At 33.3% G+C, this 18,295-nt stretch overlaps 2 protein-coding genes and 1 pseudogene across 5 annotated transcripts; 1 reads left to right on the forward strand and 2 right to left on the reverse strand.

Moving 5' to 3' along the window:
* Window positions 1–417: 417 nt before the first annotated feature.
* On the reverse strand, window positions 418–5,396 carry LOC120146018 (ubiquitin carboxyl-terminal hydrolase 7-like). 2 transcript variants are annotated; one of them, XM_039159682.1, is made up of 10 exons: window positions 5,319–5,396; window positions 4,326–4,472; window positions 4,113–4,148; window positions 3,903–4,010; window positions 3,138–3,238; window positions 2,917–3,040; window positions 2,440–2,498; window positions 2,294–2,361; window positions 1,025–1,075; window positions 418–508 (listed from the first exon to the last, which is right to left on the reverse strand). In XM_039159682.1, exons 2-9 carry the CDS (start codon window positions 4,347–4,349, stop codon window positions 1,056–1,058), a joined length of 540 nt encoding a protein of 179 aa, XP_039015613.1. In that variant the 5' UTR covers window positions 4,350–4,472; window positions 5,319–5,396; the 3' UTR covers window positions 418–508; window positions 1,025–1,055. The 2 variants fall into 2 exon arrangements, with proteins under 2 accessions (XP_039015613.1, XP_039015614.1); XM_039159683.1 differs by lacking the exons at window positions 418–508; window positions 1,025–1,075 and adding an exon at window positions 1,158–1,450.
* Window positions 5,397–13,064: 7,668 nt separating this feature from the next.
* On the forward strand, window positions 13,065–16,961 carry LOC120145834 (calcineurin subunit B-like). 3 transcript variants are annotated; one of them, XM_039159562.1, is made up of 7 exons: window positions 13,065–13,151; window positions 13,477–13,565; window positions 13,663–13,787; window positions 13,973–14,069; window positions 14,253–14,362; window positions 15,689–15,763; window positions 16,783–16,961. In XM_039159562.1, exons 2-7 carry the CDS (start codon window positions 13,496–13,498, stop codon window positions 16,831–16,833), a joined length of 528 nt encoding a protein of 175 aa, XP_039015493.1. In that variant the 5' UTR covers window positions 13,065–13,151; window positions 13,477–13,495; the 3' UTR covers window positions 16,834–16,961. The 3 variants fall into 3 exon arrangements, with proteins under 3 accessions (XP_039015493.1, XP_039015492.1, XP_039015494.1); XM_039159561.1 differs by lacking the exon at window positions 16,783–16,961 and having other exon boundaries at window positions 15,689–15,900; XM_039159563.1 differs by lacking the exon at window positions 16,783–16,961 and having other exon boundaries at window positions 13,087–13,151; window positions 13,477–13,569; window positions 15,689–15,900.
* A 758-nt stretch (window positions 16,962–17,719) lies between these two features.
* The window catches only part of LOC120145966, a 32,495-nt pseudogene continuing 31,919 nt past the window's right edge, over window positions 17,720–18,295 (reverse strand).

The raw sequence follows: 18,295 nt of genomic DNA on the forward strand, positions 1-18,295 counted from the left end.
ATGCATCACCAACACATGTTAAATTTTTTCCAAGTTTTTTCATGTAATTGGGGGATCCTCTAAGTGTAATATATCCATACCATGTCTGGATATGTGTTGAACACAAGTTTCAAACATGGGTACTTCAAGCAAAATGAAAAGTTCAAACAACAAAGGAATTATAAACATTCTTTATTAGGATGTCGATGTAACTACAGAAGAATGAACAATAATAGACATTATCATAAATTTGTAAAATGATATACATGATAAAACCCTCGACAGAAAATTATTTCAGTTTGGCCACAATGTTAAAGAACTTTATATAGAACAAACAATTGAATATAGTTAATAATAGATAGAATAGGAACTGTAAATAACTAAATAATCATGTATAGACCAGAAAAGAAGGCAGCAGATATAACCTACACGCTTTAGACCTTCATTCACTTCTTGTGAAATGTGGCATTTTAGTGAATAAACTGATTCCGTCTCAGAACTTTCTTCACCACTCTCTTGGCAATGAATCCTAGTAATCGAACACGGTGGATGATGCAACAAGTGTACTTTATCAAGAACCAGATGAAAAAAAGCAGAAAAAATATGAAAGCAAATTTAACAATGTATTCTAGGTAATACAAAAACTTGAGCACATGGAACTGTGGACAAATCAGCCAAATATTGGGTAAATAACTATCTTAGAAGTAACATACACCAAATAAAGAACACAAAAATCTTAACATCCCTTGAACTTAGAAACTGCAAGAACTACTCCAATGTAGGCATGAAAGTAAAGCGTGTTCTGGCTTTGCTTGTCTAGTGTAGTTGAAACTTGATATTCTTCGTCGTTTTTCCCAGTTTGCAAAAGATGGCTTACTTTTATACGTAATTCTTCCATGAACCAGTAGTATTTGACATTTTGAATAGTGGAAACAATCATCGAACAATTATAGAACATGGCATTGGAGCATATAAACTGCCTAATTTGATAATGTCAACAGTAAATAATAATAATAATAAGACCATCAAATTGGTAGATATCTACCTGCTTGCAAGTTCAACACCAAAAAGGTCATTTACAGTATTGATATTTTCACTGTAAAAAGAAGAGAGATTAGTATTAATTTTCTAAATAGATAAAGGATAATTATTTGAAACATTGGTAAAGGTTTTAAACTCAGTTAAGAAATGGCAATGTGTCCTTAATGGATATTTAAAAAATAAACATAAATAAAGGAGTCACATGCCAGTTTCTTAACCTTGCTGGTAATGTCAAAAACACTCCAAAGCTAGTAAAAAAACATAATCTTGATGAGCAAGTTTGATACAATGAAGTGACGGCTTTTGTGAAGCTGTTTTAATTACCAAGTGCACCATAACTTGCTCAAACTTACACCAATAAGTATTAACTTTGTATTAGCAAGGTTGTCACAGGCGCTAGGCACACTCAAGGAGCAAAGACTTCTTTAGTCTGAGGCACAACATGCAAAAGAAAAATACTCGCCTCAGTAAAATAAGACACATATATATAAATAAGATATATATTATATATATATATATTGTAATAATAATTCATTTTATAAAAAATAACTAGTAAATTAAATTTTATAATATTTAATGCTAATAATTCATTCACTAATTAATTACAAAACATAATGTGATATGTAATTAAAAATTGACACTTACTAAATTTATTTCACTACCATGATCTCTTGAATAGTTTATCTTAGGTCCATGTTTTTTAAAAAAAAAACTCTAGTCGGGTCTCAGTTCTGATCTATCTATTTACAAATCAATGTCGGGTTCAGGTGTCTAAAATTTGAGATTTTGTTTTCTCCAATTGTCTAATTACCCATTTTTCAAACATGCAAAGTGGCTGACAGTCTACGATGACAGATTGCAAAAGTAATGAAAAAATTACTAGAGAAGTTTTAAAATAGACATAGAGCAGAAAAAGCAATGACAAAAATCTACAAGAAATTTTTTAAAAACGTGGCAGACACAGACGTTCTGTTTTTTGAAAACTAAAACAGAGTAGCTTCTCTGTTTTTAAACAATGAGAACAGGCTTCAAAGAGGGAGAAAATAATTAAAAGAAAAGGGTAAAAGAGATATTTGGTTGTAAGATAATAAATATGGAAATCAAGAGTAAATACCATATTTTAATTTTCAAAGTCAGGAAAAAAAAGGAAATTACAAAATTGAAGCTAGCTTTTCTGTCGCCTTGGAGGCTTTGAAGCATTTTTACATTTTATGGCTGCGCCTTGACAACCTTGAGTATTAGTGATCCAAATGGAAAAGAACAAGAAAATTACCTGGAACCTGGTGATCGAAGAGACTGAGAGATGGTATATAAAAGTTGGGTCCAACATTCTTCGGCGTCCTGAAGAAAATTCCAAATTATATATCAGAATATAAACAAATCTAGTACAGGAGTATTATGTACAGTTGTGTAAAAAACCTGCTGCATGAAGACACCATTATGCAACTGGACGAATTGAGATACTTTTTACGTAACACCTGAAACCAAGATACATAAAAATAATAAATTTCCATGCTTTTCAGACGAAGTGCCATATAGCAACAAAAATCAGAAGAGAAAATCTTTTAATGAACTTTGGAGTACGGTACAACAATTCAGTTGACAACAGCATAGAAAATATTTGCATGAAGATCCGGCAATAAATGATAAGAGAGATTAAATCACTAAGGAAATTCAACAGAATCGGCACAAAATGTAAGATAAGTCACAATATCACACAGTTTTCATGAACTTAACCTTGTGTAAATATTTACTGAATATAAGTGAGTACACCGACAAAAATCTCACATCACTAGCAGATATGTTTCTGCCACCTAGTCATATTCCATGAGCTTCACAGATTAGATAGAGCAGGGGGATCCAAATAATATATAACTAGGAAAAAGGGAAACAAACCATCCAGAATTGCATTGGGGCAACTGACTTCACACTTTTATCAAGTTCACCAAATAAATCACGAGTTGCAACAGTCAACATATGAGAAGTCTGATCATCAGTGTTTCTTCCATGATGTGAATATCTGATCACAGTTAAGACAGTAACATTATGTCTACCTCATACAAACCTAGTGCCATATTCTCACATAATGCATTGTTAGGTACAGATAACATACTTACTTTACCAAAGCAGACTTCAACTCTGGAACAGAATGCAGGCATTGAACAGTAGAATTCATGTAGCAGGTATTTCCCATATTAAATAGCCCAGCACTATGACCCTAAAAGTACCAACAAAAAAAAAGAAAATAGGTAAGAGTCTTCAGTTGCAAGGATAAGGAAAAGGAAAAAATTATACTAACACAAGATGAAGGAAAAATAATAGTAAAAAAAAATGCATAGTCAAGTTATTGCAACCAATCCGTAACACCCCAAAAAAGGAGACATAATGCTATCAATAAACTTCAGGTCAGATAACTGAAAGTCAGGCTAGCCTAATATGAGAATATTAATAGTTAGCAAATAATAATAGGCAAATCCATCGCTATTATTTTGATATGAGGAAGAGCTACTTTGTAGCCATATTTCCAGGACAACAAGAGTGGTAAAGCTAAAAACAATGTAGAGGATGATTTCATCCAAGTCTCACTATAATCTTTAATAGGCTCCCCCATTAACTATAATCTTTAACAAGTAGCCGTTGACTAACAATTAGCACGTAATCATGTTCAATGAAATCAAAGGAAAGATTCCAAACACTTGATTAATGCGTAGATCACAAGTAAACAATTCGATACAAGCTGGACTTACAATGAAATCAAAAGGCATCCATGACACTAAGGCATACTACAATAATGACATATTATATTCTTTATATAATCCCCAATGCAAGAACCTATATTTCATTTGAAAGGGGAAAAAACATGGAATTAAATTGGCACTTACTAAAGATACCGCTTGCTCTTCTTCTGGAAGATCTTCCATAAAAACAGGGCCCTTTTCTGGGGCCTTAACAATCTCATCAGCAGTTCCCATCATCATCAGCTTTTGACCCTAGCAAATACATTATTGCAGAAGGTGCGGCATTCTCATTTGAAAACTGTCGATACGCATGAGATGAAAGGGAAAAAGGTAAATAGTACCAAGATTGCTCACCTGTTTCAGTCCAACTGTAGACCAATCAGCATCATCCTACATTGTCAAGGGTAAACTTTAGAAATTCATGAATCACACTGAAAATAAATATGTTAGAAAACCATAACTTGACAAATAAAGGATAAGCAGCACTCAACTTTGCAATAAATAAACAAAGCATTTTTTACAGTAATTATGCCAGCTATTTAAAAAGAAAAGAAAAAAAACAAGTACCATCAGCAAGCCACCTTTAACCATTATTTTTCTGCCTTTCAGGAGGTACTCCAGTCAGATCATACAATTGACACTTGAAAACATATGGAGGCTGACTGGTGTCAATTTCCACAGCCTTCAAGAGTTCCTTTTGCCGTTTCACACTAACTACAACATTCAAAGAGTATACTTCAGAGTAAAATAATTATAATATCAAATACAAACACCATGACTAGTAGGATAAAAGGGAACCATGGAACTGGTAGTCTGGTAAAACCTCAACAGTGATAGTTGATTCCTTTCCTAACTAACCATCAGGCAAACCCATGCTGTAATTTGCAACCAAAAGCATCAAAGTTTGAATGTAGTTCATAGTTTTCACCTTTTCTCAAATACCATCTACCTAAATATCCCCATAAAACTTATAAAACTAATTATTTATACAGTTAAAAATATAGGCTTATGAGCAAAACTCTGTTGATAGAATTAAAGAATTAGATCTTCTCAAATGTTCAGTGGATCTAATGTCTGCAGAATTCAAGTATATGAAGCTCATTTTTTTTTAACGAAATATAGACATCTTAATCAATCGGTTTACTTTAATATCCAGAACTCAATAATTTAATTCCATCAAGCACACTTTACTGTAAAAATATATATGAAGATTACACCCCTCAAAATTAAACACTGAGACAACGGAAACCCGGATAATCTTTATTCAATATCAGATAGTATAATCCTAACATACAAAAAAAAACACCGAACTCAAACATCAAATAAAGGGACAAAAATAGAACAAAAGAATCGAACACCGCCTCCAGGAAGAAAAAAAATAAAAACATATCGGGGGTAAATTGACCCATTTAAAAAAAACAAGTTGAAGTCCAAAAAAAGCTGCAACAGTTCCATTCAAAAATAATAATACTAAACCGAATTGAAAGCCCTTTATAGTTAAATCAAAACGAGGCATTAACTATGGGCGACACTGTAAGAAATCAGCAAAGAGTAAGGAACCTGTCAACATGATTGGATTACTATTGAGGACGACCGAGAAGAAACGATAAATTTTGGGGGGAGGTGGGGTTAGCTTGGAGAAAGTGAAATGTATTTTGTGTTGGGTATTTTGATTTTATAGAGGAAACGTCTACAAACCCGGTTCCAGTTGGTTCGGGTTGGCTCCGGCAGTTGTGGATCCAGGTCGGTGCTTTTCAACAGCGGAAAGTTTTATTTTATTTTTGACTTAAAATTTGTAATTTACCCATATTTATAAGAGAAAATAACCTCAGTGACCAAAAATGTCTTATAATATACGATTTTAACTAATTTTTTTTAAATTTACCAAAATGACCAACTAAATCGCAATGCGATCGATAATTCGCAACGCGATCTCCGGTATCGCAAATCAGTTTCCAGATTCGCAACGCGAACTTCGACTATTGCATTGCGAACTTGGAGCGAACTTCGACTATCGCATTGCGAACTTGGACTATCGTAACGCGAACTTCGACTATCGCATTGCGATTTACATATTCGTATTGCGATAGTCCAAGTTCGCATTGCGATAGTCGACTATCGCATTGCGATAGTCCAAGTTCGCATTGCGATTTATTCCAAATTCGCATTGCGATTTATTCCAAATTCGTTGCGATAGTCCAAAATCGCAACGACTGGTGGTATTGCATTTGTTTCTTAAAAATTTTTCTCTAAAAAGATAGTATTCGCGCGGACGTGTCGAAGACACGTATTACCACGACCACGACCACGACCCAACCCGAGACGAGACGAGACGAGACGGACGGCGGCGGCGGCGGGCGCGAGAGTCCCCCTTGTTCTCTATCACTCAACAAGGAAGTGGGAAAGCCAAGCCTTAAATACTATTCCCAATAGTGTTTCCAATACTATGTGGAATTGAACATTACCAACACTTGTTTCCAATACAATGTGATTATTCATGAAACAATTAACAATCATGCACCTTAAAACAACTGAATCAGCAACCAATTGCATTAGTATTATACGATTAAATATGTCATAATTAAAAGTCAATCTACAATCAATCGTGATTATTGCAATTTTAAGCAAAACATTCAAAAATAATATCACTATTTAAGGCTCAATCCCACATAGTATTGGGAACAAGTGTTGGTAATGCTCAATCCCACATAGTATTGGAAACACTATTGGGAATGGTATTTAAGGCTTGGCTTTCTCACTTCCTTGTTGAGTGATAGAGAACAAGGGGGACTCTCGCGCGCCGCCGTCTCGTCTCGGGTCGTGGTCGTGGTCGTGGTCGTGGTCGTGGTAATACGTGACTTCGACACGTCCGCGCGAATACTATCTTTTTAGAGAAAATTCTTAAGAAACAAATACAATATCGTCGTTGCGATTTTGGACTATCGCAATGCGAATATGTAAATCGCAATGCGATAGTCGAAGTTCGCATTGCGATAGTCCAAGTTCGCATTGCGATAGTCGAAGTTCGCGTTGCGAATCTAGAAACTGATTTGCGATACCCGAGATCGCGTTGCGAATTAACGATCGCATTGCGATTTAGTTGGTCATTTTGGCAAATCCAAAAAAAGTTGGTTAAAATCGTATATTATAAGACATTTTTGGTCAATGAGGTTATTTTCTCTATTTATAATATAATTTTATGAATATATTAATTTTACGTATTATTTATAATTATGTTTTTAAAATAAAAAAATATCTATAATATACATATATCAAATTTATTAATATATATAGTTAATATAAAATATATTTGTACAAAATTTATAAATAATTACTAAGCACATTTGGAGGGAAGCAAATATAATCATGGATCAAATTGTGAAACTCATCGTATCCATTGTTGATAGCTATCGATTATTTATGATAATTTCTTTAGTTGATGTTAGTTATTTACTTGAAAGATACTTAAATACTCATGGTTATATTATATATAATGTAACACCCCAATTTAGGGGCTAAATTTAAGAAATTATAAAATGGTGAATTTAATTGGTTTTTGGAAGAAATTTGGGGATTAAATTGTAAGATTTCAAAGATGGCAGACCGTTTTAAGAAGTGCAGGAAGTTCAGTGGCTAAACTCTTGGTTTAGCCATTTTTAATTATGAGATGTTATAAACCCCCAGACTGCCGTATGTTTCTGGAAAATTTTCCAGTTTTCCTCTCCCGTTCTCCCTACTTCGAACTCCGATCTACTCGTCGTCCGACCTCCAAACGACGAGCCAAAACCACCATCGTGTTCGTTGTTAACCGAGGAACAAAACCCCACAAACCTTTCGTCGTGAATCATCGCCGTTCGTCGTGAATTTCAGTCGGAAGTATCGTCGGTAATAACTCGGTTTTAGTTGGTTTTTCATCGATTCACGACGATCGGGTCATCCGTTTACGACACCTCCCGCACCATCGTGTTCGTTGCATCGTTCCGAGTTTGCCGGTGTCATCCTTGGTCTCCGTCCACGGCGGCGCGTGAGGAGGTGAAGCGGTCAAAGTTTCTGATTCGTTGAAATCGAGCTCTCCGCCGTTCAAAATTATGAACCGAGCTTTGTAAGTATCTCGAAATTGCTCAAAATAATTTTTAGAAATTTTTCCAGGATTTTATCACTGTTCACGCGCCCCCACGCGCCGCCACTGCGCGTGGGGAAGGGAAAAGTGACCGGTTTGACCGGTTTTGGAACTGTTTTGACCGGTTTGACCGGTCATAACCCGACCCGACCCGTTGACCCGACCAGACCCATTTACCTGACCCGTTGACCCCACCCGACCCGTTGACCCGACCCGTTGACCGTTGACCCGTTGACCGTTGACCGGAGTTGACCACTGTTGACCAAAACTTTGACCGGCTTTGATCGGGCATTAAACGACCTTTGACTTCGACCGAGTATACCTATCCTGACATTTTTTGACGTTCCAAATCCGATTCCGCTGTCCGTTTTTCGAAATTCGAAGCCGAAGGCCTCGAAATTGTTAGTCAAACCCGTTGACTTTGATTTTGACCGAAAATTCCAAATTTCCAAAAAGTCATATTTTATGCTTTCGACGTCCTGAATCCGAATCCGAAGTCCGTTTCGCCAAATTCGAACCCGGTAAGCCGTATTTCACTAATTTATCACCCGATTCGATCCGTTTATCGTAATTAAGATTCGTTTATGATATAATTTATGTTGATATGTATCTGAGGAATTATTGGAAGCTGAATTGAGGATCAAAGGCATTCGAATGGAATTTTTATGGTCGATCAGTATTGCACAGAAATCGAGGTAATACTTTACTACCTCTTTATGCTTATGGAACATGTTTATATTGATAAATGCATGAACAAGATAATGTTGGACACTTTGGTGGAGTTGAATAATTTACACTCGATGATGTGGTAGAATTCTGTAACTGATTACGGTTTGAATGACTATATAAGAGATTGAGGAATTGTTAGATTAAATTACAAGTTTGTGATGTGATAAAGAAATCAGCCCTGTATCTGCAATTATAATTTATTTCATCAAAGGTTAAATGTTAAAAAGTACTTGGATGAGAAATTGTGAGAATAATCTGGTAGGGTAAAATTACGAAAATACCCTTATGTGTAAGATGATAAGAATTATCCCTGGAAGTTGGTTAATAACTCTGAAAAGACATATTGATCTGGTAAAACTATTGATGTGCATAAGAAATGCTAGTTTTGATTAGGAAATGCGGATAACCGGTTTTTAGTCTTATGAGGGTTTTTGAAGGATATTAGAAGTCTGTTAAGGAAATCATTTCAAGATCAGAGAGTGTTCACGAAATCAATTAATCATAGGATCTCTAAATTATAATTATTTTCGTTAAGAGCTAATATCGAAATTATCTGGTTAAGAAATTACGGAAATGCCCTTAAGAGATAGAATAGTCTGAGTTGACTCTGAATGAGAAAATACTTAGGGGATTCGTACTTAACTCGATTAAGTACAGATTTAATTATTAAGATCATGACTTTGTATAGAAAATTCATGATTTCCGTTTGTAAAATATGAGAAGACACTTGACTCGAAAAATCCGAATAATGAGCAATACTTGAAGAATAATTTATAGGGGGTATTCTACTGTTAGAAATTATTCGAAAGGACTAAAGTAAATGATAAGATTGAATTAAATAATAAGACCGGATGGAAGGAAAAGATTGAAATACCGTAGATCTGTAAAATGACCAAAATACAATGGAAATGACCCAAGAATATCACCAAGCTCAGGAATGATTGGATATCCTCGAGCTCTGAAATGATGGAATAAAAATGGACATCAAGTTACCAAAATACCCTTTTGGCCTAAATTAAGTAAATGTCTTGGATTAATTAAGGAATCCAAGTAAGCATAAGTATTGGACTACCTTTAAAGGTAATGGAAAACAATTTAAGTGAATAGATCAACCTTAAAGCTATGTCTACCTGAATGACATAGATATTCTAGAACATGTGTTCGTCTTCTCAAGTTTGGCTCGATGATAAATTTTGGAAGTATTCAACTCAGCTCTAGATTGTATTCAGTACTAAGAATTGAACGTTTGTTCGACAATCAACCATGAAGACCAAATTGAATGGAATGGAAGTACAACATGTATCTGAATTCAGGAACGTTTGAATTACTCTGGAAAATCCTGAAGTAACTGGAATGGAGATTACTACTAAATGAATAGGTAACCTCAATGACTGAGGATTTAGTAAGTGATTTGGATAAGTCTGGAAACTCTGATAAGTTACGTAGTGTACAATTACAATGGGTTATGAACAAATTAATCAAGTACGTCAGTATTTCATGATATTGTGGAAGTGTGGAAATGAAATAAAGACATTGGAAGATCTATTCAACGATGATTTCGAAAATGGTCTATGGATAAGAATTGTGGTATTAAAGAGTAAATACCTGGAAGAACAATGAATTGACCAATCGACAGGCATTAGTTCTGGAAACTATTCATCTAAGAGTTGTCCGATAATTCGATCAATCGATAGATAATATAAATGTCCTGAACCTTCATTTCTTCCTTATCAGCTCAAGTCACTTTCTGAATAACTGATGATTCTGTCAGTTATTGAACTCTTTCAATAGTGATTCTGAATTCCGATATTCTATCGGTATACTAAAGATCCGTGTTCCCCTACTTGTTAAGATTATCCAATATCTTGAATACTATCTGTAAATTCTGGTGTGTTCCCTAACATGAATATTTTACCTGATTTTCGATTTGATTTCTGATCTGATACTTGACATGGATTCTGATCTGATATCTGACATGGATTCTGATCTGATACTTGACTTGGATTTGATCTGTTACTTGACCTGATTTCTGATATGATACTTGACCTGATTTATGTTTTGATTTTTGATATATCCGTTTACGGACGGACATATCTTACTTGGGGGGGGGGGGGTAATGTTGGAGGAAGTATACCTGGAGGCTCCTCGGCTGTGTGCTCAGGGCCTTATTTACCGGTTCCTCGGCTGTGTGCTCAGGGCCAACTGGACTTGATGGTGGGTGTATGGTTCTGGGGAACCTACACAACTTGGACTTGTTGGATGGGGGGGTATATTATATATGTTTTTAAAAAAAAAAAGATCTGAAAAGTTACATGATTTTTGGGAACACACTAGAAAACCTGTTCTGATCTCCTGACCTAGACATCCGAAATATTTCCATCTGAAATGAATACTATTTGTTACTACATGCGATATCAATGGACCTCAGCTCAACATAAAGATCTGTAAATATCTGAACCAATAAGGAAAATATGTTTATCTGTATCTGCACGTTTTTCAGCATCATCTGGTAGTTCTGTATTACTGAGCTTTTCGAAGCTCACTCTATTACTCACCTTTCAGGTTAAAAGAATTGTACCAGTGCATCTATCGACTTCAGTAAGGGAGTTCTTCCGGCGTTGTTGCAGAGTATGGTACATGTGATTAGGGGCATGTAATTGTATTTTGATTTATATACGAGTGGTAATATGTTTTATTTTTAAATAGTGACAAATGATTTATAAGTTTTACATGTTCTGATAAAAAGATTTAAATTTTGAAAATAGATGGTTGATATTAACAATAGAAAATGAGAAGATATTCATTGGAAAAAAAAATAAGGAGTCAATCTCAACTATCTATTTTCACTCATCCAACGATTTTAAATATGTGTAGAACTAAAGAATCTTACATTGGGTAAGTAAATGCTAACCCTATAAATATATATAAGTAATATATTTATAAAATTAATCTATATAAATAATATATTTATATTATAAATAATATTTTATCATATTTAAAATAAATTATAAGATATATATATAATATTATAAATATTATAAAATTATATCTTTAAATAAATGATATCAATATCAACTGTAATTTAACATACATATATGGATGTCCCTTGTTCTAATGTGTAATGGGGTAAGGAGGAGGTAAGATAGTAGGCTACCCCTAACACCAGGTTGAGAGCAGCTTCCGTAGAAGACCTCCGAATTATGAAATGCCTTCCGTGGGACTCGATCCCACGACCTCAAGGTTAAGAACCTTGTACTCAATATCAACTGTAATTTAACATACATATATGTATACACTAATTTTGTTAAAAACATAACAATTTATTAAGTTGATCTAGTGGTTGGATGTTTGGTCTTATTTAGAACCAATGTAAGATTTTCTGTTAGGGAGATGAATTTTTAAAATTTTAGAGATGATACATTTATAAAATTTTAAGAGGCAAAAATACATTATCAATAAAAAATTAAAAAATATCTAAAATATATTATAATTTAAATTTTTGGGAGGTGACTCCGGCCCCTTCGATCTATCCCTATTCTTATTTACCAAATACTTTAATTTAATCTTCATGGAGAGCATTAATATTTTCCCTCAAGTTATGTCATTTTAAGTACTAAATATTCACACCAAAATAACAATTTCATGACCACATGTATTTGACTTATTAATCAATTAATTTGAATCTGGTATTGTAACATTATTTAAATTTAATAATATTTAGCGTAAATTGTACATTTAGTACCTAAACTATAAATTTTGTTTCGCTTAAGTACATAAATTTTTATTTGTTTTAAAATCATGTCTAACGTTTATTTTTTGTTTCATTTTAATTAGTATCATGCCATTTAAAACTTAAAAAACGGCTACACGTGGAAATTTTTATGGGTAAATTACATCATCTATCACTTAACTATCTTCTCACTTCTATTTTAGTCACTAAAGTTTAAAAAAATTCAATTTAAATGCTCAACTTTAATTGCTCATGTGTTAATCACTTTAATATATTTTTTTTAATAATTTTTGTGATATGAAATTTTTTATTATTATTTATTAATATATAATTACAACAAAAATATTAAATTTAAAAGTTAGAGTGATTGAGTAATTTGAAAGTTAAGTAATTAAATTAAAAAAAATAAACTTCAAGGTTAGAATAGGAGTAAGAAGATAGTTGAGCGATAAATGATGTAATTTACCCATAAAAGATGCCTTATTGTAATAATTTCACTAAGTTTTTATGGTCGAGGTACCAAAACTAGACAAAAATAAACACTAGGTATAATTTTAAAACAAATGAAAGTTTAAATACTAAAACGAAATAAAATTAATAATTTATGTACTAAATATATAGTTTACCCTAGTATCTACTTATAACATAGTACATTGCTGAAAATTAAGTCAAAGTACAAGGAAAAAAATAGGTATTTAGCCAAAATGGAGAGAGAAAATAGGTATTTACTTTGCACTTCAAGTTAGACCTGTTCACATAAATTTGTATTTTCTTCTTGTTTATCGCTGTTTCTCTGGAACCAAAGTTTTCAAAGGTTTGTTCCCCTTCAATTCCTTGAAAAGTAGGGTTTTTTTTTATGGTAATTAATGTTCTGATTGATGGGTACTGGGTAAATTTGGTGTAATGACTGATGGGCTCGCTTTTGTTTCTCAAAATATAGAGGTACCTACTTGTAGTTAGCCGATTAGAACTTTTAACAAGCCTAGTTTATTGCATGCGCATCTTGAGTTCTACCTTTCGGTTTCTTTGTATCCGTTAAAGTTAAAACATAGTTTGTATATTTATTGATTGAATGATTGGCTTTCTTTATTCAGTGTTAATGATTAGTTGGTTCTTTTGCATTTGGTGAAAAATTGTAGATTTTATCAGTGAGACACGATGGGCAATTCTTCTTCAATGCTAACTCAATATGATATCGAAGAAGTTCAAGAACACAGCCAGAGATTATGTAGGTTGTCTCTATATGCTTTATTTTTCCTACTGGTTCTTCCATTTTGTTGTTTTATTATACAAATTTTGATTTGTTCTTGACTGTGGGAATGCAGTCTCTCAGCAGGAAATTGTTTCTTTGTACCAAAGGTTTTGTCAGTTAGATCGAAATGCAAAGGGATTTATATCTGCTGATGAGTTCTTATCGGTTCCAGAGTTTGCAATGAATCCGCTCTCTCAGGTAGTCTTCCGGTTGATGTTATTGGAGTTATTAATTAAATTCTGGGATGTGAATATAAATCGTTGTCCAATGTCAGCGTTTGCGTGCTGTGTTAGAGTTTTATGCAAAGGATTGAGTTTGTTCTGTTTTTCTTTTCTTTGATCTAAAGTTTGTCTGTTGATGTATTGGATTTGTTGCATTTACAGAGGCTGCTTAAGATGGTGGATGGTTTGAACTTTAAGGACTTTGTTGCATTCTTGTCAGCGTTTACTGCTAAAGCAAGTGTACAACAGAAAATTAAACGTGAGTTTTCACTGTCATTTCCCTAGAGCAATTGTCTTTGTTGGTTTATGTACAATCTGATTTGGAATTAATGGTCACAACAAGTAAAAGAGTTACGATGATTACCTTTGGGGTTCCTTTTTATCGCCCCTTGCTCATAGAAGTTGAAAAGCGTTTCAAAATTAGATTTTCTCTCTGTTTCAGTTATCTTCAAAGTGTATGATTCCGACGACAATGGAAAAGTGTCTTTCAATGACATACTAGAAGTGTTACGTGACTTGTCTGGTTCATTTATTTCGGATAAGCAAAGAGAGGTAAAACCAATTATTTTTGCCTCTTATGATTTTCCCTTTTATTGTTATGTCATCCAATTGTAAAGAACATAAAAGAGCAAGTGAGCGTTGATGATTACTTGTATTCTGATGATAATTTACTTTTCCCTGGATAAAATATGCATAAATTAACCTATTTGATATGCTGATAGAGTATCCATTTTGGGATATCCAGTGCACTTTTTCTGTTAGCATGCTGAACGACAATGAAAACATCAATTTCAATGAATGAATTTAATTCACATATCCTATTAGTAATATCTGATTGTGATGCAAAAGAAAAGTGAAATACCTGTTAAAGAATCAGCAATAAGAGGAGAAATGGAGAATCATTGTGCAAAAAAGGCAAAACAGTCTTATTTGTAATTAATTTATTTACATTTTTTCGTTGCATATGAATTCAAATAACATTGAAGGTGAAAAAGAAATTTATACAATATTTTTTGTCTCAAGTTGACAATTTGACTACCTACCAATATATGGAAAAAGAATTAACTGGTCGCTCCGACAATATGTCATAGAGTAAAAGGGAGCAAACTGATCTTGTACGGTCCCTTACATTTTCTTTATTTTCTTTCTGAAGCAGATGATTTTCATTTATGATGAATCTTGTAAAGGTATTTGCATGATTGGTTTGACTTTCTGGATCTTCCACTCCAATTTAGATATGGAGGGATTTAAAAGAAGCGTTTAATTTGTTCATTTTTTCTTCATCTGATTAATATATGCAATGATCACCTTCATTATTAGTTCAATTGAGATTACCCTAACTGAAGGTCATTTTCATGCAAAAATTATTTTTGGGAAATGTTTTCTGCATTTTTCTTTGGTTTTGTAGAAAATAGCTTGGTAGACAGAAAATCTTTACTCAGGCTGTTGGTGAATTTATACACTTCTACTTTAGTTTTTGTTGTTCGCAAAATTTCCCATGGTAGTTGTAAACTCCCATTTTATCAAAGCTGTCTCAAGTAGGGTGTTTGGTTTTGAAAAGCATGCACCGGGCAAAAGTGGCTACTAGCTAATGACTACTAATGATTAAGTGGTTGCATCGTATGATATACTATTTGACTGGTGCCATTGACTACTGCGTTGTTAAGATTTTCTTTAAATTATTGAATAATGATTTTAGATTTAAACATCATTCTGTATTTTATATAAGTAAATATTTCAATTTCATTTCGGTTTTAACATTACTTTGGATGAGATAGACTGTTTTATGGTTTCTCTATTAAGGGTACCATCATGTTAGATTAATCATATGCCAGCAGCGTGCGATAACATCTTACTCTTTTGTTCTTTCTTTTGCAGCAAGTCTTGACCCAGCTTTTGAAAGAAGCAGGTTACTCAAAGGACTCTTACCTAACATTGGAAGACTTCGTTAAGGTGCTTTCCATTCTGTTTATGTTTATTATTATAGTTTTCATTCTTCTGTTTTCTGCATAAGAGTTTAATTTATTAGGCTGGTCAAAGGAAATCAGTTTCAGGGAGAGACCAGTCTGATTAAAGTTGAGAGGATATAGTAAGAGATCAATATAGTCAATTTCATGTTGGCAAGATACATCTCAATATATGGCATAAAAAATCCAACATGCTTGCACCTAGATCATACTTGTCTAAATACTTCAAGCAACGTTAACGGCATGCATCACCAAAATCGAACTTGTAAATCATCAATGCATGAAGTCCATCCAAAATCAGTCTAATGTCCAAATTTAAAATGTCTAAACAATAAGCAGAATATCTAATTCCCAATGACCAAGTCCCACATTGCCAAGATCAGGTCATTCAAAACACTAGTCTTTTATTTATCAAAGGCCCTGGAAATTGCCTTCACTTACGTTCCTTCCACTCTAATTAGTCTTAGGCTCTGCATATACTGTAAACAATGAGTGATTCTCCCAAATACATTCACCCACCCTCGATTCAGGATAACATAGGCCTTACATGCCCCAATTACCTACTTAAAATTTAAATCATGCTTTCTCTTGATTGATTATTTGGTTGTAATATGAATGATGGGACTTTTATTAATGATGAAAGACCTCGGACCATCAATTACTATGCTATATTTTAAAGTTTCATATTCTGTTGAGCAAAACTTAATTCTGTTATATTTGTTTCCTGCATTTACTGCACGTCCTGGAACTAGCGACAAATTCATAGGAATTTGGCACTTCTAATAAAGAGAAGATGAGTTCATAAATATTTGCATATTCTGCAATGTTACAATGCGATTGAGAAACATTTATAAAACAGCGGAAACGATCTAAAGTGATGTGCATGTTTATTACATTATCGAAAAGCTTGTTTAAGTAATTTTCCAAGATAGGTTTCACTTTCTTAGCAATTTTGCTTAAATAACGTTCTTTGGTGATTAGCATTGCTTTGTATTTATGGCACAGGTTTTGGGGAGCTCTGGACTAAAAATGGAGGTTGAAGTTCCGGTTGACTAAGCTAATTAGAGAGGAGCTTTAACTGCATGAATGGTATGCATTTTAGAAGAGCATACATGTACTATTGGCTTTCCATGTTTCCATAAATAAATCATCACCTTGTATCAAAATAAGCTTCAGGTGTTGGTAAATTCTATTTTTATAATTTTAGGTTCATAGAGTTCTATTTATATTGGAATTCATTGTTTTGCTAAAGTGGTTACCTGCTTGTAGTCGTATTCAATATTTGTTTATATAAATTTATAGAGTTCTATTTTTATCCGTTTGGAAACATTGGTTTGAAAATTTGGATTTTCAGCAAAAAGAAAATGAATATTATGGTATATAGATAAATAGTTAAAAAGTTCAATGTAATATTATAGTTTTAAAGAATAAAAGCATAGACTTGTCAAATATAAAAATATATTAGGCATTTCAAATTTTATATTCCATGAATTTGAGAAATGATCATGAAGGGAGAAAAAGGCAAGGTGTATGTTCTTGGAGGTGCAACTTGCTCCCAACCAAAATTATAATGTGAAATAGATTTGCAAAATTGGTAAGTTAATTGGCTCTACTGTTCTTACGAACCCTGAAATTGTGTAATAACGGACTTGGATACAGTTGTAGATCAAAATAGGGAATGACCTGCATTATTTTGGAATTCAATACCTAACAATAACACTGAGTGGCCTTATTGGTTAAATGAAGTGTTGTTCTCTCTTAAGGTTATGAGTTCGAGAAGTTATGTCTTCAGAATGATCGTAATATTAATAGATTAAAAATGATTATGAATATATATTACCTTATAATCACCGCGTATTATTAGAAAAGAAACTAAGAGAGGATGGGCACGCAAGCCAAGCATATAAAACAATTTGTGCACTGTCACCCGTTTTCATCATCATCATCTCGACGCTTGTTCCGATCCTTGAGCTCCAACTGAAGGTGTTGCTGCTATAACTGCTGGCTGACCCGTTATCCAACTGCGGAGGCAGTGTCCATATGTTTTCAGACTCAAGGGGCTCGAAGACATGAACCCCACCATCGGAGAGTCCCACTGACATTAATTATAACTTTTTTTTTTCTTTCTATTTTGGCCATCAGCTTAATGAGTATGGTGACATGATTTTTTATTTTATTTTGTATGTGTTATCATTATATTAGTTAAATAAAAATATAAAAAAATACATATAGATTTATTAAATGATATTGATGGTAAAAGATAATGTTATACTCTAAAAAGGAGCCGAATTTGAGCAACTATAGTATGCTGTCATTGTTTGTTAACCGTCTTAATTATTATAATATTTATTTTATATTTGATGCATTGGCATTGTACAAATTTTATATACTTTAGTGAAATAATTGATGCCGCGTCATTATAAAAATCTGAAAATTAAATTCACTTATCTTATGTATCAACGATGTTAGAACATTCATAAACACTAAGATTACAAACAATCAACCATTTTTTAATGAA

This window comes from Hibiscus syriacus, unplaced genomic scaffold, assembly GCF_006381635.1.
Source record: "Hibiscus syriacus cultivar Baekdansim isolate YM2019G1 unplaced genomic scaffold, ASM638163v2 tig00110895_pilon, whole genome shotgun sequence".
NCBI lineage: Eukaryota > Viridiplantae > Streptophyta > Magnoliopsida > Malvales > Malvaceae > Hibiscus > Hibiscus syriacus.

Coding starts and splice junctions, on each gene's coding strand:
- LOC120146018 (XM_039159682.1), bottom strand. CDS start 4,349: ATGGTTAAAGGTGGCTTGCTGATG. Junction 4,149..4,325: donor TTAAAGGTGGCTTGCTGATG/GTACTTGTTTTT, acceptor TTGACAATGTAG/GATGATGCTGATTGGTCTAC. Junction 2,499..2,916: donor CCCCAATGCAATTCTGGATG/GTTTGTTTCCCT, acceptor TCTTGGTTTCAG/GTGTTACGTAAAAAGTATCT.
- LOC120145834 (XM_039159561.1), top strand. CDS start 13,496: ATGGGCAATTCTTCTTCAATGCTAACTCAATATGATATCGAAGAAGTT. Junction 13,788..13,972: donor CAATGAATCCGCTCTCTCAG/GTAGTCTTCCGG, acceptor TTGCATTTACAG/AGGCTGCTTAAGATGGTGGA. Junction 14,070..14,252: donor TGTACAACAGAAAATTAAAC/GTGAGTTTTCAC, acceptor TCTCTGTTTCAG/TTATCTTCAAAGTGTATGAT.